Source organism: Setaria viridis, chromosome 8, assembly GCF_005286985.2.
Source record: "Setaria viridis chromosome 8, Setaria_viridis_v4.0, whole genome shotgun sequence".
Lineage (NCBI taxonomy): Eukaryota > Viridiplantae > Streptophyta > Magnoliopsida > Poales > Poaceae > Setaria > Setaria viridis.
This window is the reverse complement of record NC_048270.2, coordinates 12,684,939-12,709,281: the sequence shown is the minus strand read 5'-3', so window position 1 is coordinate 12,709,281 and position 24,343 is coordinate 12,684,939. Positions and strand designations below refer to the sequence as shown.

The 24,343-nt window shown below is 40.7% G+C and overlaps 2 protein-coding genes across 2 annotated transcripts; one reads left to right on the top strand and one right to left on the bottom strand.

Annotated features, from left to right (window-relative positions):
- The first annotated feature begins 3,486 nt into the window (after positions 1 to 3,486).
- On the top strand, positions 3,487 to 4,134 carry LOC117834314 (uncharacterized). The gene has a single exon (XM_072290242.1). It carries the CDS (start codon positions 3,487 to 3,489, stop codon positions 4,132 to 4,134), a length of 648 nt encoding a protein of 215 aa, XP_072146343.1.
- An 822-nt stretch (positions 4,135 to 4,956) lies between these two features.
- Positions 4,957 to 23,940, bottom strand: LOC117866880 (uncharacterized). The gene is made up of 17 exons (XM_072290241.1): positions 23,780 to 23,940; positions 23,073 to 23,245; positions 21,990 to 22,201; positions 17,600 to 17,786; positions 16,355 to 16,616; positions 15,774 to 15,996; positions 15,480 to 15,678; positions 15,184 to 15,399; positions 14,491 to 14,901; positions 12,058 to 12,069; positions 11,892 to 11,959; positions 11,721 to 11,769; positions 8,489 to 8,935; positions 8,250 to 8,381; positions 8,009 to 8,157; positions 5,501 to 5,569; positions 4,957 to 5,350 (listed from the first exon to the last, which is right to left on the bottom strand). Exons 2-17 carry the CDS (start codon positions 23,241 to 23,243, stop codon positions 5,278 to 5,280), a joined length of 2,880 nt encoding a protein of 959 aa, XP_072146342.1. The 5' UTR covers positions 23,244 to 23,245; positions 23,780 to 23,940; the 3' UTR covers positions 4,957 to 5,277.
- Between the last annotated feature and the right edge of the window lie 403 nt (positions 23,941 to 24,343).

Genomic DNA, 24,343 nt, shown 5'->3' with positions numbered 1-24,343 from the left:
ACATGAACAACAAATTCAAGTGATACTAATATTATTTTGTATTGTTGTAAACCACCTTTAATTCTCGACTCATTGTACAACAGGTGGTTGACGAAGTTACAGAAAAAATTCATCGTTCCTAAAGTTGGAATGTCTTTTGAATCCGAGGAGGAAGCTTATGAAATGTACAACACCTATGCAGGCAAGGTTGGGTTCAGTATTAGAAAGAGCGACACAAAGCGTCGAAGAGATAGTAGTATCTATCTCAAATATATAGTTTGCAGTAGTCAAGGTCATCGACAAATTGAGTCATCAAAGAACACTACAAGGACCGGTTGCGATGCTCATATTCAGTTTAGTGTCAGCAAGGAGGGGGTTTGGGCAGTGCAGAAGGTTGTGCTTGATCACAACCATTACCTTGCAAGTCCAAATAAAAGACAGAAGCTTAGGTCCCAATGACGTGTTTAAAAAGCGGACAAGAAGCTAATTGGCCAGATGAGGGAGGGCGGGATGAAGCCAGCCCAAGTGTTTGAGTTTATGGTGCAATTTTATGGAGGAGCTGACAAAGTGCCATTCTCATGGACTGATTGTAACAATGAGATTAGTCGGCAGTGCAAAAAATACTTAGAATCCAATGATGCACAAACATTGTTGGAATACTTAAAAAATAAGCAGAGGATGCAACATTTTTTTATGCCATTCAAATAGATGATGAAGATGGCAGGGTGGCTAACTTCTTTTGGGTAGATGGTCAATCTATAATTGATTACACATGTTTTGGTGATGTTGTGTCTTTTGACACCACGTTTCAGACTAATAAGTTTGAAATGCCTTTTGCTCGCTCCTCGGAACCAACCATCACAAGTAGACTATAATTTTTTAGGCTGCATTATTGTTTAATGAGACCATTGAATTATTTGTTTGGCTATTTGAAACCTTTTAACAGCAATGTCAGGCAAACATCCCAGCACTATTTTCACCGATCAAGATGCGGCCAAGGTAGGTGCAATTGCTTATGTATTCCAAAACACAAGCCATCATCTTTGTTTGTGGCATATTTATCTAAATGCTGCTAAACATCTCAGTCATGTAATCTAGCAGCATCCAGAGAAGTTTCTTCCTGATTTTAAGGGATGTGTCTATGAAAATAGATCTGAGTTTGACTTCAACAAGAAGTAGGATGAATTGTTGTGTGAGTACAACCTTAAGGATAATGAATGGATGTTAAACCTATATGATTTGAGGACAAAGTGGGCTGCTGTGTACTGTGACTCATTTACAGCTGATATGAACTCCACTCAAAGAAACGAAGGTATGAATAACGTATTCAAGAAAAGATTTCATAGGAAACTAGGTATTTCGAAACTACTTGAAGAATGTGACAAGGTTTCTGCTAGTCTTCGTAACAATAACTTGGATGAAGATTTCCAATCACGTCGAAAGAGCCCAGTTGCACACATACCACTTTTGAAAACCACGCCCGAGTCATATACAAGCAGGATGTATAAAGAGTTTCAGGAAGAATTTAATGAACAATTTTCATTCTATTGTAAATTGTTACACACTGAGGGGTCGATTTTGACATATATGGTTACACATATGTACTCTACTTATGGAGCAACGGTTGTGTTCAACAAAGCAGATATTACCATTACATGTGCTTGCAGAAAATACGAATCCATAGATATGTATAAAAAGTTTTATTGCAATAGTATAATTTATAATACAAATTAATGAAATATGATATCCACGTATAAGTCTATCGTGCAAACATGCCCTCAAAGTCTTCAATGCAAACGATGTTTTCTTGTTGCCATCTCAATACATATTGAACAGATGGATAAAATATGCAAAGAGAGAATTCTATATTGAGAAACAAGGATCTGAGAAGGAAAACTTGAAAATGCATGCTGCACGTATTGCGCGAAAGGAGACATCCATTGCATTGAAGTGTTCACTGTCCAAAGAACTTCTTGTTGATTTGGAGAATGCCATAGATAAGTTGGACTTGGAAGCAGATAATTCTCTAAGCAGGATGGAACAGAAAGCCAGTGAGGTCCCTCTAGTTTCAACTAACTATGTTACAGACACGTTGAGAGGTAAAAGATTATTTAGAATTCCTCGGGTGATAAAAGGCCCAAAGAGAGGGACCATCTCCCTTGAAAAGAATAAAGGGAAGAAATAGAAAAGTGGTAAAAAGAAAGGTACTAATCATATCATTTCTAATCATATCATTTCTACATGTTTTTATCTATTATATGCCAGTAGTTAACTTGATATGTTTGAATATAGGACCAAATTCAACAACTGCAGTAGAAAATAGATACGAAGTATACGAAGGTGCTGATCTAGATCAATTTATCATAAATCATATGTGTTGGACTATATCCACTTTTCATATTTGATTTCCTTATATGCAACTATTTATTGGCAGTTTCATATTCTGTGGTACAGGATCTTAATGATGGTAGCATCGATGTTAACAGTACGATGCCAAACTCTGCAAATAATGTGTATAGAGAATCTTCGTCCATGGTTGCTCCATTGATCCAAGGTGATATGCTAATGCCGTAATATCATAATTTAATATGTATAGAGATTCTTCTACCGTGGGTGCTCCTTATATCCAAGGAGGATATACAAATCTCTTACTTGGAGTTCATCGAGCTACCACATTCTAGCCAGCTGTTAAGAAATTAAATTTTGGTGGAATGCTAAATAAAGAAAACATGTAACCTTGCTATCTTACACAGAATTTTATTTTAATTTGTATTATGTCAGTTGGTACCATGTAACTTATTTAGTCTTCTGGAATACTACATATATAAGTGTGAGCTGAATGTTGATGTGATTGTGAGAATCTGCTAACTGAACGAGGTGATTGCCGCTGCTACGATATGTGACAGCCGAGAGGAGCTGCAGCTCTCGTGCGCTGGAAATCAAGTCGAGCCGCTATCTCGATCAGGCGGCTCGCGTGCGCTATCTCCACCGGCGGCTCGCGCGCGTCCAAGGCTGGCTCGGCCGTCTCCGTGCCTCTTCCGCTGGCTTAGTGCGCGCGCGTTCAATTTGGACAAAGGCCACGCGTCTTTCATCCGCCCGTCGTCCCGCAGCAGCGTCCGTTTGCAGGATCCTGCATGCAATTTTTTTCTGAACGTCAGCGGGGTGTCATTGTTATGTGGGCAGTCCATTCCGTTTTGCTCCACATTCGATCTGCTAGACAAGTCAATTCAAGCCACCCAACTAATCCAGTCCAGTCCACTAGAACGGGAAGCTGAAGCTTAGAAAAAGGACAACTAAAATAAAATCGACAAGGCTACAAACCCCCCGTGCTTAACCATGCCAGCATCTTCTTCTAACTCCTGAATTTGCAGCACCAGGATCTTGCACATTCACCATCCATTGAAATGGAGCTCGTACATTGCAGCTCCTCCGACTATTCCTACCGCTACCCTTCGACACGGCCGACGGCGACGAATTGTACATATGCAGCTCAACGCTCTCCTCCAAATGGAGGCCGACGACGAGAGCTCCGACTCGTTCTCTTCCTCGTCCCCAGCCTCTTCGTCGGATGTGGAAATGGTGTCAGCGACCATGAGCAGCGAACAACTGTGGCAGAAAGCCTCGACGGCCGTGAAGCGGCGGCCGGAGTCCTTCATCGGGGTGAGCAAGCGGCCGTGGGGCAAGTTTGCCGCCGAGATCCGCGACTCCACGCGCAAGGGCGCCCGCGTGTGGCTCGGCACCTTCGATACCCCCGAGGCCGCCGCGCTCGCCTACGACCAGGCCGCCTTCTCCGCGCGCGGCGCCGCCGCCGTCCTCAACTTCCCCGTCGAGCGCGTGTGGGAGTCGCTGGGGCCGCTCGCGCTCGCCGGCAGCGCGGGGGCCGGCTCCTCTGTGCTGGCGCTGAAGCGCCGCCACTCCAAGCGCACGCGCAGGAGCAAGCTCTCTCCCACAAGCAAAAGTCTAAAGACGCAGCGGCAGCCGGCGATGGTTCATTTCTCTGGATTGTCCGGCGCGTCAGGCATGGACATGGCTGCTTCCGCAGCGCGAGGAGGTATCGCCGTGTCCCTACTACGGCATGGTGGAGCTCGAGGACCTCGACTCGGCGCTGATTACTTGGAGGAGCTGCTCCGGGTATCCTCCGAGTTGCACTATTAGTTACACGAGTAATGCCACTGCAATGCAAGCCATTGATCAAACTTTAGAATGGCTCCTTGAGATAGACTGCAAAAGAACTGGTCATGCCTCGGTGTGTAATTGGTGTATTAGCACATCAATCAGTCTTAGCCACACTCAATTCCTCATATTCTCTTGTTGTCGTTTTCTTTCCTTTTTTTCCTTTTTTGGACAAAGTCCATCATCCTTATTATACTTGGTTACGACACCATTCGTTTGAGAAAGGGCACCGTCATTAATTTTAAGCTGTGTGCAGGCGTGCAGCCGGAAAGGTCTTGTTCCTAGTTAAACAATGCAACATATTTCCCTATTTGTCGGAGTAAAGGAACCAAAACAAAACTCAGGGTCCAAAAAAAATATATCGACCACAAGTCATTTGCTACAAGAGATAAGGAAAACATGTAAACAAAATCAATAAGAGGAATCTGGAGTGGGAAACTGGCATTACACATTTCCGTTTCAACATGGAAAGTGACCAAAGAACATGTCCAGGGATCATTCAACTTCAATTTCAATTCACCGGTTTCAATAAATGTTCTGAAACATCTTAATTATCTTTCAAAATAAAAAATCTTAATCATCTCTTCCCAAAAAAGTAGCTAGCCTAACACAACAACAGATACTGTTCAATTTTTAATTTTTCTTTTCCAGTCTCTTGGTTTGCACTAAAAATCACGGGACTAATATAAGCATATACCAATTTTCAAAAATGTAAGCATATACAAGGTGCCTAATGATGGCTCCCGGAGATAAAAAAAAAAGTATGCCTGACGGCTAAACCAGCACGTCTTAATCAGTACTACGTAAAGTTAACTGCAGACACATTTTACCATGCATCAGAGACACAAAATAGCCGCACATAAAAATTTACAACTCAAATCATAGACACGGAAATTTGTGTACGTAATGACTCCCCATCACATGCGTGGGTTGAAAAAAAGTATAGAATAGGTCTTATCGACATAATTTAATTAGATGCATGATGCTCAAATAGTGAACATGGGAGCAACGATAAACAAGCACTGAAGCCAAATCTGCAAACAACCCAGAAATTGCACGAGTAGACAGTGTAAAATATAGATGTCTTTATACAGTCAAGCTTGTCTCCGACTCGAATGGTCTGCCTCATACTATAGCAACCGATTGCTCAGTGTCAATTTCAGCAATTGCCAATCCACCAAAATGTAAGATAGCAATCCTACACCGTTTAAACATATTTCGTGTTAGACATGTTTCTCGTATATATCAATCAATGTAACAAGAAAACAAATATGTGCAGCAGTGGCAAGGATCGAAGCAATATGCCCCAGTAGTTAAAACCTCGACACAAGCTTCTAGATACATATACCTTCTTGACCCCTTCAAACTTGTTATAGCCACTACATTGCGGAGGCCACAGTTTAGTACACCCAGAAGACTGAAAGAGTAGGAAGCAGACATTATTTTGCTGAAACCGTGTTGTTCAATCAAATAAGCAGAAATCATCTGACCAATGGATTAAGGATTTCAAATGGTACGTGGAGACAGAAGGGTATACATGATCTGGTGAGACCAAACAATATGGTTGGCAAAAATTTCAAACGGGTAATTAGGCACTCCTAGTACTCCTACTTCAATATTAATAACAAAGGGTGCTACTAATACAAACATACAGATTCTATGCATATTATTAATTTGATTGATGTGCCACAAACAATACCCTGGCACCATCCTTTTGGGGTAATGTGTTTACAAGTTCCCTAGACAAACCAGGAGGTACAGAATAATGAACCCAAGGATAAGTCATCATAGAAGATCCTTTCTGGAATTTTTTCTCTATTTCACTAGTATTTTAACTGTTTTAGCTCTTTTTTTCATTGCATCCGTACATCCCAACGTCCTCGTCATCACTCATTGGTGAAGGCATCGAGAAAATTCAAAAGGACATGGACAATCTTTTCATTAATTGTGCATGGAGATAACTGAGCATGATAAGCTTTGTCGTTGGCATCAACGTATGCTTTAGGAATGCGAGGAACATTCATGAACAAATAAAAATTGTGATGAGGTTGTGATGTAAAATGGATTATTGTTGGAGTATATATTATCTTGTGATGTATGTAGCCTTGTTGGGGTCCATAAACTCTTTAAGCGAGAAGCACACATTCTTATACTTCTGATGCGTTCGACTCTAAGTTAGAGTTGAAACATATGGAAAGTATAAGAATGCAGATGCTCACTTAGAGAGTTCATGGGCCTAGATGCGATTAGTACAATATGGTTTAAGGGCCTAATAAGGTGCAAACTATGTTAGTTAAAAAGAGAAAGAGCTCTTTTACGTACACATCGGTCTTTTATTTCCACCATCTGATCAAAAAATAATTAAAAAATAAATTCAAGGATTATTTTTTGTACTTGGTCCCACCAATTTGGTACTTTCTTGTATTTCTCTTTAGGTATTTCAAGGTACTTCCTTTGTTTCCACCATCTGATCCAAAAAATAATTAAAAAATAAATTTAAGGACTATTTTTGGTATTTAGTCCCACCAATTTCTTGTACTTCTCTTTAGGTATTTCAAGGTACTTCCTTTATTTCCAATTTCCATTGTTAGATTTCTCAGGATGGACGGCTCTTATTTTTTGCAATCATTCTAAAACTCTAGTTAAAATGCGAACAATGGTTCTACATTATTTCAGTAGAAAGGGGTTATGAACTGCCATTAGAAATGTTCTTTTTATATCAGCGTGAAACCCAATATTTCGCACTTGTCCATCTATGCGTTTACCGTGAGATGGGTGAAAAAAATAGAGGCAAAATTATAATGAAGGGCGTGGCATCTATCTTAGTTTGTACGGTCTCGATACTCAGCCAACTTACTACCACATACTTTAAAGTTCCCGCACCAACACATGGGAACCACCTTGTATATATGAAGGTGCCAGCATGGAGGCAGCCGGCATGATGATCATATTGCAAGTTTATGTGATAGAATGCACGGTCATGGTCGAAGAAGGAGATGGCTGTGGAAACCGTGGGTAGATCGAGCTTGAGACTTCAATTCTTGCTCTAAATGCCATATTGAATTCTATGCAAAAACAAATTCAACCTAAAAGGATATGCACTTTCAGGCAGTCAATATGCAATCTACTTATACTTGAGTGAATAGCCTGTTTCCATTGTTGCAGTACAAGCAGTTATTATGAAATGGATCTTAATGAAGAGGCACCGTTGTCAAAGCCAAATTGAAGCGTGGCAGGTAGAAGTAGAATTCACCACCACCTGTGTGTCAGTGTCTGCTAAAGAAATTGGCCACAGAGGAGGCGCAGATCCTGACGGTCATTCTTGCCAAGCTAGTTTTGGCAGGAGGATGATCGTCACCGTATCTAGACTGTAACACGCATGTCTGTAGTACATGGATAGCCCAGATAGATACCATTACAAACGAAGAACAGGGCAACCAAGGTTGCACGGACGGTAAACAATAAGAAGCAAAAGACAAAAGTGTGGATGCAACTTGGTGATTGCATCTGTCACTGTACTATCGCTAGGAATATATCAGTATATATATCATGCATGTATGGGCCTTGACCATTAATTAGAGGATGCAACTTGGTGATTTGCATGTATGACCTCATGTCACAAGGGAGGTATATATGCGCAGCTCCTAGGGCATTGATCTAGACAGAACATGGAAAAGTAAACGAAATCAAGCAGTTCGCCTTCAAAGTTATTCATCGTCCAAATTCTTTGCAAAATATATGGGACTACTGTCCGCTCTGATTGCTGGGTCAGTTTGTAGCCACTACTAATATTTCTAGAGAGGCCTGTACACGAATACAACTTGTAGGCTAGTAGGAAGGAGGCCTAGGTGCGTACCTGAAAGTACTAGAGTTCCATAGACGAATTGTCCCGTCATCTGATCCTGTCACGAGTACTGGAAGTTCAGGATGGGAAAATACCACAGTAACATCAGCTAAATGCTCTTTCAGCGTTGAAACACACTTCATGTTCTGGCAATCCCATATCTGATTCAGCGAAAAGAAATGCATTAATTACACAAATATTTTGTATGGACGACGAAGTTGCAACTGTTACTCAATGAATCCAGGTGCCTTACCGTGGGCTTCCTCCTATTGGACTGTTCGGCAAAAATCATGTGCGGTGCGCCATCTCGTGAAAAGAAATCCAAACATGCCGGATGAGTCCGACGTAATTCGGATACAGAATCTGGAGAACAGGTATTCCAGACCTATATTGTGACCAAAAAAAAGAATATATATTCAAAAATATGCACATTAAGCATTTTTTTTTACCAAAGCGCTCAGTGCAGTGTGAGAAACCAAAGCATTGTTCTACCTTTACCCCACCAGAAATAGTAGCAAACATATTTACGTCCATTGGGTTAAATTTGATTTGATATGTATACTTTTCTGTGTTAAATGTGCAAATCAATTTCCAGCCGTTCTCCCAGTCCCACATCTTTATCTTGTCCATTGGGTTGTCCCACACGGACGCACGTCTTCCATTCCTATTTTCAACTGCCGATAGCACATAAGGCCCAGTTTGATGGAGTTCCAAAGAGCTTATGTCACCATATTCATGAGCTTTAAAGCTCTTTATTTCAGAAAATAAAGCCTGCTTGCAATATTTGTACACTTTTATGTAACCAACTGAACATCCGACTACTATCCAATTCTTTTGTGCAATAAACTTTGCAACTAAAGGTTTGTTTGAACCACCAAATCTGCCGGAAAGCTGAGACACCTGTTTTTGCTCTCCGCGAGGTGGGAGGTGTGCCATCTCCTACACAAAAAAAATATAGCATACCATGAATCAAAATACACACATGAATGCATATCTTTCCAAAGTGGAACTGACTATGGCAAATGTAATATATGAACGTTTTCTCCATATTTCTATAAAAGAGGTGTGTGGTCAATTTGTTCAAATCTAATACAACTTTTTTTTAAAAAAGTTAGCATCATATTTTATAACAGATCAACAACCATATACTAGAAACAGTAACCACGAACAGACTATATATGAATCATAATTGGAGAACCAATCTGAACATTGTGTTCATATCTTAGGAATACGTATGTTAGTCGAACATTACATATTTAATTTATATATCCATTTCAAATATGCATTTGCACATAGGAGGGAAATGCATTGTAAACCTGATGCTTGAGTGCCCACTAGCCAAATATGTTTGAAGCTTCACTAGTAAGCATGTTTTGAGGCAACTTGTAGGCCAACCATTTAATTATGTTATCCTAAACGGGGGCAAATTTCACATGGTTGGATTAGCAGCCATCTGCTGGGCCCGTTCACAGTCTAGAAATAACGTTTGTTTTGACAACAAATGAATTTGATTGCCAACTGAAGTCGTTTGCCTGGTTTACTCTTTTATCAGTTATTGGGTATGTCTAGACCAAAAAAAAAGATATGAATAGAAGCTGCCGGAGGAAGGTGAAGAGGCGCTCAAGAAAGTTGCCCTGGAGTTTCATGAACAAGAGCCCGTGCCTGTGAAGTAAAGGCTGTCAACCTGATACAAGGAGGAAGATAGTGGTGTAGGAGACAGGAAAAAGGAATAGCCTGCTCATGGAGGGAGTGTGTCTGAAATCTGGATGTCTTGGAATATCTCTAGCTCTATTAGCATAATGTTGCTACCTCTCAGGGCTGGGACGGCTTGTGGTCATGGACAACACTCCAAGGATAATAATCCAGTGTGACCATGACTGGGTATGCGGGCACCTAGATTGGCTCAGAGCACACAGTCGTGTCAACAACACCCCTGAGAGATCGAAGACGAGGCGGTGATATCTGTAGCCATGGAGCTGTTGATGGATCAATAGGTTGATGCAAATAGAAAACTCAATCAAATAGGTTAGCAGAGAAAACTTATGGATTGATGACACAAGAAGTAATCTATAGATAATCAACACCCACTAGTGGTAATGGAGATCAATCACCCTAAGGGTGATACAAATGCAGTCCCATCCTACCTTCCCTCAGATCTGCAAGCAGGAGGGGGCCCATGCCCTGCAATGATGCAGCAGAAGGGCCACCCTGACACGTACATATATGTGACGGTTCTAATATGCACCGGCATGTATAGTCCTAGCCGTATTTAATAGTAATGCCGCCGCTCTTAGTCTAACCCAGTCCCCATTCCTCCTTCTCTTCCTCCCCCTACACTTTGTCGCCGCCACCTCATCCGTTCCTCACCTCCACCACTACCGGCCCCTCCGCTCCTCCTCCGTCCTCTCCTCTGCTTCCTCCTACTCCTCTTCCGCCACTGCCACATCCACCCCGATCCTCCTCCTTCGCTCCTCCTCTTCTACCACTCGACCAATTGTACACCAAGTATAATAGAGTATTCGTGCCGGCTTCTCCTCCATCACCCCGCACTGCTTCCTCATACTCCTCTTCTGCTGCTGCCGCGTCCAGCCCATGCCCCACCTTCACTCCGCCTCCAAAGCCCCTCCACTAATTGTACACTAGCAAGTATAATAGAGTATTCGTGCCTGTTTCGATATTGGCACGAATACAAATGCAAATTCGCATAGTCTTTGTCGTGCCAGCATGTGCACTGGCATGAATGAGGTTTTGGCGCCACACGTATGATGAGCTCTGTAGCAATCTTTTCTATTTGTGATATGTCTATTGCTACTCTTGCATTGATACAGCAAGTCTGGATATTCTTGCATTTTATTGACACAGCATTCCTCCCCTTATTGCGAAGCCACAGGCTAGTAGTTGAGGAGTCAGCAAACTACCTAGTTGCATCATTGCTCATGAGTGTAACCAGCTTAGTGTCTATGCCCTGATGCCCACTGCTGGACAAACTAAAGAGCTGCAAGATCTGGTCTGGCCCAGATGAAGTTTGTTTCCATAGTGTTGGTACAATATCGCTTAGGAGCGAAATCAGTGATGAGGACTCTGCGCTCTCGCGCATATGAACTAGATTATGTAGTACTCAGCACTGTTGGTTTTACCTAGTTGCACACTGACAGTGGCGCTATACTTAGAGTTAATAGGAGGGACGCTGTCTAAGGCTATTGTAGCGAGTTATCAGAGGCTGCTTTTCATTTTCATCTTGTTATTCTGGGTCTAGTTGCAAGTTTTTGATTGTTAATGTAAGATCATCTGAACTTGTTCAAAGAATATCTACACTGCATTTTTTTGTAACTAGAAGCATACACATTCTCCATGTGCTGCTCACTTTAGTTTAAATGTTTTTAGCTAGAAGCCAATTTCCTGTTGTTTTTTTATGTCCCATTTTTTGTTTTGAATTCATCATTAGAGATGAGACTTTTATCGGAGACGAATGTGTTCACATTGGACAATGAAAAAATTAAACTCGTCTCTGATAAAGGTTGAGGCAAGTCTCCAATGAATCGTTCTGACATAGTGTATGTTGATTCTGCCACAGAGATCTAAACAAATTCCACCTCTAATAGTCTAATTCAAAAATCCCACCATGTGCATGGCCGTCTCCTATTGACCATGTTCAAACAATGCATTTATGTATCGGACCACATACTGCACAACTATTTACTGATTACTGAGAGAAGTCGCTTGCCTGCGTGTTGTAGTCCCAGATGATAATTGACCTACGAATGATCAGAATCCTGCAGTATCATGCAAGGAGAGACTCAATGCAAATACCAGCATCATTTTTAGTTGTTATGAGCAAAAAAGAAAAAAAACACATCAAAATTAGCTTCTCCCTATAGAGAACCTATTGTCTCACCATGGCTCCGTTGGATGCGCGTCTATGGAATCCATCATATAATTATCAGACATTTCGAGGGGTACTATCTGATCCAGTGATAAGGAAAAAAAAGGCATGTTATTTCTGAAATAATGGTACAGATACACGATAAACCTAAGCAATAACACAGATGGAAATTACGCACCTCGATTTCAAGCTTGAAGTTGACATGTAAGAAGGAAAGTCAAGCAAAGTCAGTATATTGCTCAAGATATATAGAGCGTGGTTCACAATGACTGTAGAAATAGTCACCCTATATGTGGGTACCATCAAGCGCTAAGGTTATATCTGTTATAGTGTGGACAGGTTCCAATCTATTTTGACATCCCACGTCCCACCAAGACCAACAACTTTGTATCCAGCTCAACTAGGGCAGCAATAAATCATGGATATGAGCCCAACTCAAACTGAATGTTCAGCTTGATGGCTAACGTCCAAGCTCATGTATTGTGCTTTCCTACAATAAATTTTCAATTAATTTCCAACCCTCCTCACCACAGGTTATGATACCACTTGTTAGAGCACCCATGTCATCATATATATGTTATGCTCCTACACTATGAGTTTTCGGCTAAATATAACCGGCCAAACTATCTTCATCACAATTGACAAACAAGTGATCGTAATTAGATGCAAAATTATAGGATCAATTTAAATTATTATTCTCAATTACACAGGCACGGTTCAAGCAAAGATTAGTGGGGTTACTTTAAATTTTGTGTAAAATGCACCAATCATACCGCAACTTGTATGATTGTATCACTCTGGTCCTAAAAGTAGCTAAGTGTGCAGTAGATGTATTTTGCTACCATAACATATGGCATGGAAGGTTTTATGCATTTGCCCCTTTATTTATCCCCCACTTCTCATCTAAGTTTTAACCATGCATGCAGCTCTTGTTTGTTTGAAAGAATAGACGTACAGGTGAAACGATAAAAAAGTAAAACTTTGCCAATGGGTGACATCGGTGAAAAGAGTAGCTCTTTCACTGAAAAAATTTATTAGATAGGATTCGGTGCTCTTTGGTTTCACAAGAATTCCACTTTAGTCTGAACCATAATTCAAACTTCATTTTCAATTTTGTTTATGTAATTAAGACTGAGTCGATATATCATGTAACCGTAATTTTTATTGGGTTTTAATCCAGTGATTTTCAATTGACTTGCAATACTAAAGTTCTGTTTCTGCATTTTAACTCGGTCCTAAGTTCAAACATTTGGGTACCTACTTTTTAGCAATTATTCATATTGTTTCCTGCATTATAAACAAAGCGTATGCACAGACACATTTGCTGAATATAAAGTTGGTACTCGTGCATAAATGTTTGCTCCTGTGCTGCTTTGGAGGCGTTTGTGGGCTGTACATCGTCAATGGAAGATGCTATGCTAGACGAAGTTTCATTTTCTTTTTTATCTTTTCACCGACCTATTCTTTCAAAGAATATATCAATCATCATTGGATTATCGTCGAAGTTTCATTTTATTTTTTATCTTTTCACCGACCTATTCTTTCAAAAAAAAACAAGAGCTGCATGAATGGTTAAAACTTAAATAAAAAGAGGGGCTGTAGAACCTTGGTGGAGCCCCGACATGTAATTGGTGCTTGCTTTAAGAATCTGTAATCGATATGCAGACCCCCCTGCCTGGGCGCTTAGATTGAATCAGGATAGGTGGTCCTGGAGCTTTTTCTGTTTCTTCTGCACTCCATTTTCTTGCCATTTGTACCCAAGTACTCTGTTATTTCGGTTGCCAGCAATGGAAATGGGGGGAGGACTCGTTTCAAAAAAAAAAAGGAGCATAGATAGGATGTTGCATACATAAAACCGTCAACGTCACATGTCACGGTAGCAAAATGCATCTACGTGGAGTACATGTGACTATATATACACTCATTTAACAATTTTGTGTATCTGTTTGAACATTTTAGTACTTAATTGTTGGACTAAAATGTTTGGTACGGAGGGCGTAATTTATTCAAATATTTTTATAATAGATAGGTGTGTAATCTATAGATAAATTGAGGGGTTACCTTAAACTATATTATAATGAGAGAGGTAGATAATTTTTTAGAAAGTAGAATTGATGCTTATATACTTCTGACTTTTGAGAATTTCTAGCGTTTACATTTTTTTATCTGGTTTTGTAAAGATTAACACCAAGGATCAAAATTAAAGGAATACCTTATAGTAATTGTAAGATATGGAGGCAAGGGTACAACTATGAACAAGTTAATGTTTTCTATAAAATATACATGTGGTACATGAAAAGTAAAATATGTGATTGTATACAAAAAATTAACGACATTCAGAAAAAGGTTGACGTATGGTCAAGGTTTTTGCATAAGTTTACGCCCATAAACATTTCTAAATATTCTTTGCATGTCTATGTTCTCTTTTATGAGTAAGTTGTGTGTGCCCCCATTTGCACGAAATGACTGCGTGTGTGAGGGTCTGTGTGTTGGACCATGCATTGTACAGAAAAAGTATATAGTGTTTTGCAATTCATAAACAGGAGCTATAATAAGTACTAAAAGTATCGTTTAGTTATCACAAACTCTTTGTTTTTTTCAGGAAACTCACCTCATTATTTGAGTAAACAGGAGTTAATTTTTCCTCGTGAACCTGACGGCCCTTATCTTTAGCTTTCGCAAAGAAATCATCGTGGTCATAAATTAAATGCCTTGAAATAACGTTCTTTATTTCCTGATCACTCGCTCTGGTGCTCTCCAGTGTAAAAACCAGGTCTTCGCTGGGCGGTGGATTTTGCTGGTAGCGCATTGTGACAGCAACAGTGTACCTGCACCCGGGAGGAACGAAACCAAATGACGGCCAAATGAAGTGCCGCGCTAGAGTATTGGACAGGATCCTGAAGGCGACATGTCCAAGTGTGTTATTGTTTAGGTGCAGCAAGCATGACGAGCGGTACAACTTGTTTGGATCTGCCATGTGGATTTTGAGTTCGGTGGGCTGCACGCTGACGAGATCTCTAACCTGCATTCAACAGGACGCAATAAAGTCACTATTGTATTTGTATTTAGTTACGTAGAATGTTCTTTTTTATTGGACATAGGGTATCTCTTGATCGCATTTACAAATGATATAAAGGTAAAATTTTAGTAGACGACCTAAAATATGTTGGAGTCTAGTTTTGTTTAACTCCTATAAATTTTGTGCCGTTTTCCAATGCAACGTGATGGTATATGTTGATCGGAAACCTCCCTCGTCATTGCTTTTCATCTGATCATGATTGCAATGCTGGATGAGAGATTATACCTGGCTATATTTGCAACATGGATCGCATAAGCTCTGTCCTGCTTCATTACGAGAAAAAATTTGAAGTATATCTGCTGCATTAGGTCTTTTATTTAGGTCACTGTCCACACATTTTAGGGCTATAGCAATCAATTGCTTCAATTGATTGGTAGAAACTTCAACGAGTGATGCATCCTTCAGTGTTTTTTGAAATATTTTCTTCCATTTTTCAAGCACCTGCACAGTTGGATAGGTGATCGAGCCTACGTACAGAGAGCATACAAGTACCCAATTAAACCGTAATGAACTCAGCTTACAGTCCCGGAGAATTCCTCTAGCTGTGCTTGGGTAGTATCGAGTGTATTCCCATACGAGGTGTAGGAATAATAAGGTGGCACGCTCCGGGGATAATTCCTGCTACCTGTCATTAACTCAATCATTATAACACCCAAACTAAATATATCTGCCTTGGTAGAGATTTTGCCACCATTAAAATATTCCGGTGCCATGTATCCGCTGTAGAAAAAAATTATTGTTTTGAGACACTGAAAGCATAATGAGTCCATGAAGATAGTAAAAACAAGAGAGTTGTTGCAAGATAGGGGCCTTACGTTGTTCCTGTCGCCCTCTCAGTGTATATTTTTGATTTATTTTCGCCCAAGAGCCTTGCCAAGCCAAAATCGACAATTTTGGGCATCATGTTACCATCCATCAATATATTCTGTGGCTTAAGGTCCAGATGAACAATGTTTTCCTCGTGAAGGGCATTCAAGCCACTACAAATCCCCTTAATTATCTTGTATATCTCGTCCCAGCCAAGGTCCATATATTCTTCTGTGGAAATATTTTGGTAAGCAAGAAAGTTTGTAGTTGTTGTAACCTAACAGTACCATTTTGTTAGTGGGGTGTGTCAAAGAATAATGTTTAATTCGTACTCTACTCCCTCTCATAGAACAAGTAAACAGACCTAGACTTGTGCAGATAATTGAGCTGTTGACCAATGACTACTAAAAATTATGTTGGTCTTACGCATTCACTGCAATGATCAAGGAGAACTGAAGTATAAATAAATCATGAAATGTGCTGGTAATTAAATGTAACTCAAAGTTAATTATGGATACCCCAAATGTTTTAAAAGAGTGGCAAAGTAACTAGTAGAGGGTTATAACAGGAATGTGAGGGAGTATTTAACTGGAAATATACATGTCGAGGCCTCCGTTGCTAATATACTCGAAGCAGAGCAACCGTGAGCGTATTTCCGCCACAATCAGCTTCCCACCGTCGTGTGTCATTGTATCCATCTTAGTCTCAGCACAGTAACCTATGAGCTGTACCACATTTGGGTGCATGATCCCCAAAACATTGCTGAGCTCGTCCAAAGAGTTGTCCTTGTGAACGTGATACCTATCATATATCTTCTTTACTGCAATTTTTTTCCCGCTCCGTAGAATTCCCTTCAAAAGTAAATACGCACTTTAGCCTTGATTAATTACTGCTGTAAAAAGTGGAAGAATTGCCCAAAAGAAAAAATGAATAAGGATCTTATACATATCATATACTCCCTCCATACCACATTACTATTTATTTTAGCTTTTTTAAATGAGAAATTTTAGATACATCACTTTTTGTATCTAAAATTTTAGAAATTTTAGCTATCTTGACATAGTGTGTGTCACTACTGGAAATATGACCTTTCGTCCCATGCTTACCGATGCATTTTTATCCGATGATAAAGTTAGCACTAGTATCAGATCCAAACTGGGGGTACCGGATCATAACACCACTCGATACTAAGGGTATGTTTGGTTCCTTCGCTTCGCTGAGCACTGTGTTACCTCACCGAGCAAGGATAGAGGATGAGCGTAGAGGTTTGATTTTCTTGCCTAGGCACCTCGAAGTCTGTGTGGGCGAGTTTTAGCTTGCTTATATGGGAGAGCAAAATTGGCTCGCCTGCTCAGGCGAGCTCCTCGTTGCTCATGCCATTGAGGTAAGGTGTGGTGAGGCCAGTAGAGTTTGAGAACCAAAGGCACCATGTATCTTTCAGTAACGGATGATCTTATGACTCGGTACTAAAAGCCTCTTCAAAAGGAAAGTATATCTAACTCCATCACATGTACTCTATAGGTGAGGTGATAAGGAAGGCTTGCGCGAGGCTTGAGGTCGTGGGTTCCAATCCCATATACTGCGCACGCGCATATCATATGTGTGCGCGAGCCTCCTGGCAGTCATCAAATTTTTTTTTTAGTTTTTAGTGAAAAATAGACTAGTACCGGTTGGTGTTCGTAACACCAACCGGTACTAATACGAACATTTTAGTACCGGTTATTTGATCCGGTACTAAAGGTCACTTCCCTAGCTGTATATATATATATAATTTGGAATGGAGGGAGTATCTAGGAAAGTCAAACCGAATAGTAATTTGGGATGGACGGAATACCTTGTAAACCTCTCCAAAGCCACCCCTACCGATTATACGGTCATTGGAGAAATTATCTGTGATGGCTTTCAAGAAATCCTGTGGCAGAGACGCTGCTGGTTCACTTGGATCCTTCAGTATATTCTCCAGCATCGTCTCGTACATATCATATATCCTTGCGGCACTGTCCATACCTACATCAGAAAAGCTATCTTTATTAGGAAAAACCAATTATATTTGATTGGAATGAAATCGAAGTTCGGAGATTTTGGTTGAGTAGTGTTGTTGGAGTTTCCCACGGTAAGGTGAAAAACACAGTTGAGGTAGTAGGCACTCTAGACATGAAAACTGTGGAGGAAATAACTGTTGATTTCTTTTGTTGAGACAGATGGAAACCGTGGGCGAAAGAATGGGTAACTTTCTGTGTTTGCTATTGTTTCTGAAGGTCCAAAGACCGTCTGCCTTACAGTTTGTTCAGTAAATCCCCTTCTCCAGGGGCTCGAAGGGGATGCAACCTCTTTAATCCTCATCAAAACTAAGCAAGGTCTTAGACGAATCATAAGGAAATTTTGTTACGGGAGAAGAGTAGGCAGAACAGTTTTTCTGGGATCAAAACAGCGTACGCATCTAGTCAAGATAACTGCAGTTGGGTGAAGATTCAATTTTCACTGAGGCCTGTTTTCAGAATGATGATATAGAACATGTGAAAGATTTAGGACCAAACCTGGTAATCAGGGGTAACTGCCCTGCTGCTGCTGTGCTGGTCGAGCAGAAAGATCGAGCTCAGCTGGAACCGAGTAGTAAAGCAGATGCGCTTGTATGATTGCCAGTGGTTGAGTGAGAGAGAAGGGGACTGGCCAGTGGTGGAGATATTGATAAGTACCACAGACATGTGAAAAGGGAGACAGAGAGACTCGAAAGGCCCACTATTACGCCATCTTCTTATTCTAATTTGAAGATGTGCTGTTTTTTATGTTTACCATTAGCAATCAAGTGGAAGTATTGAGTATTATCATCTCCTTCCAAGAGATCTTTAGTCTTGGCTCTTTCATACTATCTAATTTCCTCTTCCCTCAATGACTGAATGAATCGTTCATTGAGGTAATATTTCACGTTTATTTCCTGATCAGAGAGAGTTCTATTTTCGGCTTTTTTTATCTAGGTCATCGATCATTAAATTTAGTTTCCTTTTCTCCTTTTTATTTTGGCCAGCTGTATTTTAGAAAAATTAATATGGATAAAAGTAGATAAATGAGGATCAAATGTGATCTGAGAATCACAACAAACTCAGATTACCACAGTTGGCGACGTAAATCAAGGAGAGATAATCAAGGCAAGTTATTTGAAACCACATATTAATCATTTCTTTTATGCAGACCACTTTCGGGGAACATTTGGTTGCGATTTTCGGTATTGTTGCAGCGTAAGGATATAAGGAAGACAGCCTATTTGGCCAAGTAGAGAATTTGAAGGTCGTTCTTTAGATATTTTCATAAGAGCGGATGGAGAAGCAATGCTTTTGTCTGAACAAAACATTGTTTGAGAAGAGCGGATGGAGAAGCAATATTTTTTTAAAAAAACACTGTAAGCCATGCGATGGACCAAACAATTAGCCGTGTGGAACATCCATGGAGTAAACTATCCGTTGCACGTCAAGAGCAGCAAATAAAAAAACATCGGGGCACATGATGCAAATAGAAACCCTTAGGCTTGTATAATTTCCAAGATAACTTTGAGCAGCAATTGTAACAGCCATCCTACAAATAAAACAATGTAGGGATTTGAACCCTCGACCTCACCTTCGGAGGGGAGAATTCTATTGCAAGACTATGAGCATGTAGGCGGTTCGGATATAGAATCTTTTGTATTCGAACCATGCTAAATCGACAGCCCAACCGGTTGAACTGAGCAAACCGTGGACCGAGGTCCAGAGAGGTTCATGCTCCGGTCTGGTCCTAATAAAAATGACCCAAATGCAGCTGGGGTGAGATGGGGCCACGCGTTTAATACCGCGCCCTGCTGCGACGCCAGGTGACGGCTACCGTAGAGCACAGGAGCGTGACGCATGACAACCTGGAGCGTGACTCAAAATTTGGTTTGGATACCTGCTCCAACTTCAACAACTAAACGGCCTTTATGGTGGTTCAGCAAGTGGTCATACAAAACGTTGAAACTTATTTATGTTAACGTGGACATAATGGTTTTTCAAAGAGATGACGCATACAATTTTGCCGCCCAACGAACGTAACTGGCTGATGGAGTGAAAGGATTGTCTAGAATAAAGATTAGGTAATGGTCCACATTGTTTATGTAGCCCCATCGCACGGTCCTTTTCACTCTGAAAGGGCTCAAGGGAATCGACAACCTAATGCGGCTTTTGAGGCAGCGTCATGCGGTCTCTCACCAGATTCCTCCAATGATCCAATGTTTTCTGTCCTAGGTGGATAACCGGTTAAACTTTAGCACCTATCACATTGGATGTTTGATACTAATTAGAAGTATTAAACATAATCTAATTACATAACTAATTACATAGATGGAGTCTAATTCATGAGACGAATCTATTAAGCCTAATTAATCCAAGATTTGACAATGTGGTGCTACAGTAACCATTTACTAATGATGGATTAATTAGCCTCAATAGATTTGTCTCGCAAATTAGACTCCATTTGTGCCATTAGTTTTATAATTAGCTCATATTTTGTCCTTCTAATTAGTATCCCAACATCCGATGTGACCCTGCTAAAGTTTAGCACCTGGTATCCAAACACCCCCTTACACATAGTTGAGTGAACCTAGCACATGCTATCGGATAATCATGCATCTGTTCAGAGAATTTTTATGAGCAGCCGCGCATCTACTTTGCTGGTACTGGTACTGCATGCAACTGAAGTGAGAAGGGAGTGGCGGCGACATCTCGAAGACGCCGGCACAAAACGCACAAATCAAGTGTATGCTGTGTTTTCTTAGAGGCGGTGAAGGCACACAAAGCCTGTGTGAATTATCAGAGGTACGAACTAACAGACGGACAGACTACCGAAGTGGCCTCTAAACAGTGGCGGAGCTTGAGCGGAGAGCTAGGAGGGGCCGGTAACACTAATTGAACCTTGAATGTCACTAAACAGTGGCGCTTAATCGATGGAGTTTCTAGTTTCGCAGGGGGGGCATGGTACTGTATGAGCATAGTACTATAGTTGCTTCGGTTTCCAAAAGTTATATCTGGTACGGGAGAAGCAGCTTTAGCTACTTGAGAGCGGCTAGAAGCAGGTAAGAACTAATGAAGACGAAGTGAGCTTGGTAAGACGGCAATCCACATCCAGGTCTACTGTTTCGGAGATGTTTTCCCCAATGGGTGTAGCTTCTACATCCTATCTTCGTAGAACGGTAATGAGCATATGCGACCGATGAGCTAAACAAGTAAGCCTTTCAGGTTGAATTAATAGGTGGTGGTTATATTTGATGAATCTGTTACCCACTTATGATTGGTCTTACTCAGTGCTTAGACTGTATCAACTAAATGTTCAAAGTGCATCACGTGCACTAGTATATAGTCCAATGTGAAATTTGCTCTACATTGTAAAATGTAACCCTTTCATGAGACAGAGTTTCCTTGACTAAGTAAAGGAATATATTGTTGCACGTAAAGGAACAAACCACTTATCTAAAAGCGGGCGCACCAGTGCGAAAACTTCCGCACAAAGTGTGGTCCAGGTGTAAAAGAATTTCTAGACAACCTACTCTTAGAAAATTCCTTTCAGATTCTACAAAGAGTCTGGTTCCTCTGAAATGGAGACTCTCTACCACTGCATCCACTCAACTCTTTATCAAACCACTTATCCATATAATGACTAGATAAATACCTGTGCTTTGCTACATATTGACCCTCGTTAACATACTTTTAGTGTCATTTAAATGGTGTTTTCAGACATATTTTTATACTAACCCGCCACTTGGTACCTGAAATCATCCTAGTTTCGCATATGCATTATATTTTGGAGGACATTCCGTGTTTGCAGGAAATTGGATCTAAAAGTATATTTTTGGATAAAGTCCCGAACGAGCAACGAACCTGTCAAAGACGAAGGCCAGCATGCTCAAAAAAATCCCAATCCGATCGGCCTGGTGAAGCCCAAGTTGATTGCCCAGGGGTCTTCTAGCCTCCTTAGAAGCTCATTTTTGGCAAGCACTCCTCCAAGATTACTTAAAGACTAAGTTTGTGAAGATATGGCAAGAGTCATTCACGATCAAATAGGAATCAAAGAGGATCAAACGGAGATTTGGAAAGCTATTGAAGATCAATCTCATCCTGAAGCTACTGACGAGCTAGGCCCACATGCAAGCGAAAATAAGATTTAAGGGAACCTAAGAAGACTTGGGGACAAAGGAGGGCGCGAGAGGCCACAATCAGAGCAACCGTGAGCGTATTTCCGCCACAATCAGCTTCCCACCGTCGTGTGTCATTGTATCCATCTTAGTCTCAGCACAATAACCTATGAGCTGTACCACATTTGGGTGCATGATCCCCAAAACATTGCTGAGCTCGTCCAAAGAGTTGTCCTTGTGAACGTGATACCTATCATATATCTTCTTTACTGCAATTACTTTCCCGCTCCGTAGAATCCCCTTCAAAAGTAAACACGCACGTGAGCCTTAATTAATTACTGCTGTAAAAAGTGGAAGAATTGCTCAAAAGGAAAAATGAATAAGATAAGGATCTTATACATATCATATACTCCCTCCATACCAAATTACTATTTATTTTAGCTTTTCTAAATGAGAAATTTTAGATACATCACTTTTGTATCTAAAATTTTAAAAAATTTAGCTATCTAGACATAGTGTGTGTCACTACTAGAAATATGACATTTCGTTTCATGGTATGCTTTAAGTACCGGTGAATTTTTATCCGATACTAATGTTAGCACTAGTACTAGGTCCAAATTGGAAGTCCCTAGAAGCCTTTCAATACCGGGCCATAAGACCACTCAATACTAAAATGTATCATTCAATACCGGGTGATGTTATGACTCGGTACTAAAGGTCTCTCCTTGGCTACTTCAAAAGAAAAGGCATATCTAACTCCATCACATGTCCGTGAGGTGGTAAGAAAGGTTTGCGCGAGGCTTGAGGTCATGGGTTTGAATCCCACGTACCGCGCACGCGCATATCATGTGTGCACTCGAGCCTTCTAACAATCAACATTTTTTTTCTTTACTTTTTAGTGAAAAATAGACTAGTACCGATTGGTGCGGTACTAGTACGAACTCTTTAGTACTGGTTATTTGATCCGGTACTAAAGAACTTACTTTTGTACCGACTTAGCTGTACTGGTTGCAAAACCGGTACTAAATGTGGGTTGGGGACTGGTACTAAATGTGGGTTGGGGCTGGTAGTAAAGGTCACTTCCCCAGTTGTGTGTGTATATATATAATTAGGAATGAAGAGAGTATGTAGAAAAGTCAAAACGAATAGTAATTTGGGATGGAGGGAGTACCTTGTAAACCTCTCCAAAGCCACCCCTACCGATTATACGGTCATTGGAGAAATTATCTGTGATGGCTTTCAAGAATTCCAGTGGCAGAGACACTGCTGGTTCACTTGGATCCTTCAGTATATTCTCCAGCATCGTCTCGTACATATCATATATCCTTGCGGCACTGTCCATATCTACTTCAGAACAGCTATCTTATTAGGAAAAACCAATTATATGATAGGAATGAAATCGAAGTTCGGAGATTTTTGTTGAGTAGTGTTGTTGGAGGTTCCCACGGTAAGGTGAAAAACACAGTTGAGGTAGTAGGCCCTCTAGACATGAAAAGTGTGGAGGAAATAACTGTTGATTTCTTTTGTTGAGACAGATGGAAACCGTGGGCGAAAGAATGGCTAACTTTCTGTGTTTGCTATTGTTTCTGAAGGTGCAAAGACCTTCTGCCTTGCAGTTTGTTCAGTAAATCCCCTTCTCCAGGGGCTCGAAGGGGATGCAACCTCTTTAATCCTCATCATAACTAAACAAGGTCTTAGACGAATCATAGGGAAATTTTGTTACGGGAGAAGAGTAGGCAGAAGGCAGAACAGTTTTTCTGGGATCAAAACAGCGTACGCATCTAGTCAAGATAACTGCAGTTGGGTGAAGATTCAATTTTTGCTGAGGCCTGCTTTCAGAATGATGATATAGAACATGTGAAAGATCAAGGAGCAAACCTGGTAATCAGGGGTAACTGCCCTGCTGCTGCTGTGCTGGTCGAGCAGAAAGATCGAGCTCAGTTGGAACCGAGTAGTAAAGCAGATGCGCATTATGATTGCCAGTGGTTGAGTGAGAGAGAAGTGGACTGGCCAGTGGTGGAGATATTGATAAGTACCACAGACATGTGAAAAAGGAGACAGAGCCCCTCCGGCGGTTAGTGACGACAAGTTTTCTCTTGGAATATTCTTTGCATGTCAGTTGGGTCCACAATATGAGACATGATGTATGCCGTGGTACATGTTATCATCTTTCAATCATATTTCATACAATCGATTATATTAGCCCTTCGCAAAATCATTGAACCTCTCGCGACGTGATTAGGGAGAGACTAGCTTCACGTTCATTAGACCAAATCTCATGCTATTATTTTGTTTTTGGTGTTCTCTCTAATTAATAAGTATAAAGCTCATCGTGTTGCCATAGGCATGAACAGAGCCAGGGCAATAGTAACACAAGCTGTGTACTCATGTTTTATACACGGGGTTAAAAATCAAAATTCAAATACCTTGACCACCGTGATC

Coding starts and splice junctions, on each gene's coding strand:
- LOC117834314 (XM_072290242.1), top strand. CDS start 3,487: ATGGAGGCCGACGACGAGAGCTCCGACTCGTTCTCTTCCTCGTCCCCA.
- LOC117866880 (XM_072290241.1), bottom strand. CDS start 23,243: ATGGACAGTGCCGCAAGGATATATGATATGTACGAGACGATGCTGGAG. Junction 17,787..21,989: donor GCGGAAATACGCTCACGGTT/GCTCTGATTGTG, acceptor TAATAAAGATAG/CTTTTCTGATGTAGGTATGG. Junction 11,770..11,891: donor GCGCATCCAACGGAGCCATG/GTGAGACAATAG, acceptor ATGATACTGCAG/GATTCTGATCATTCGTAGGT.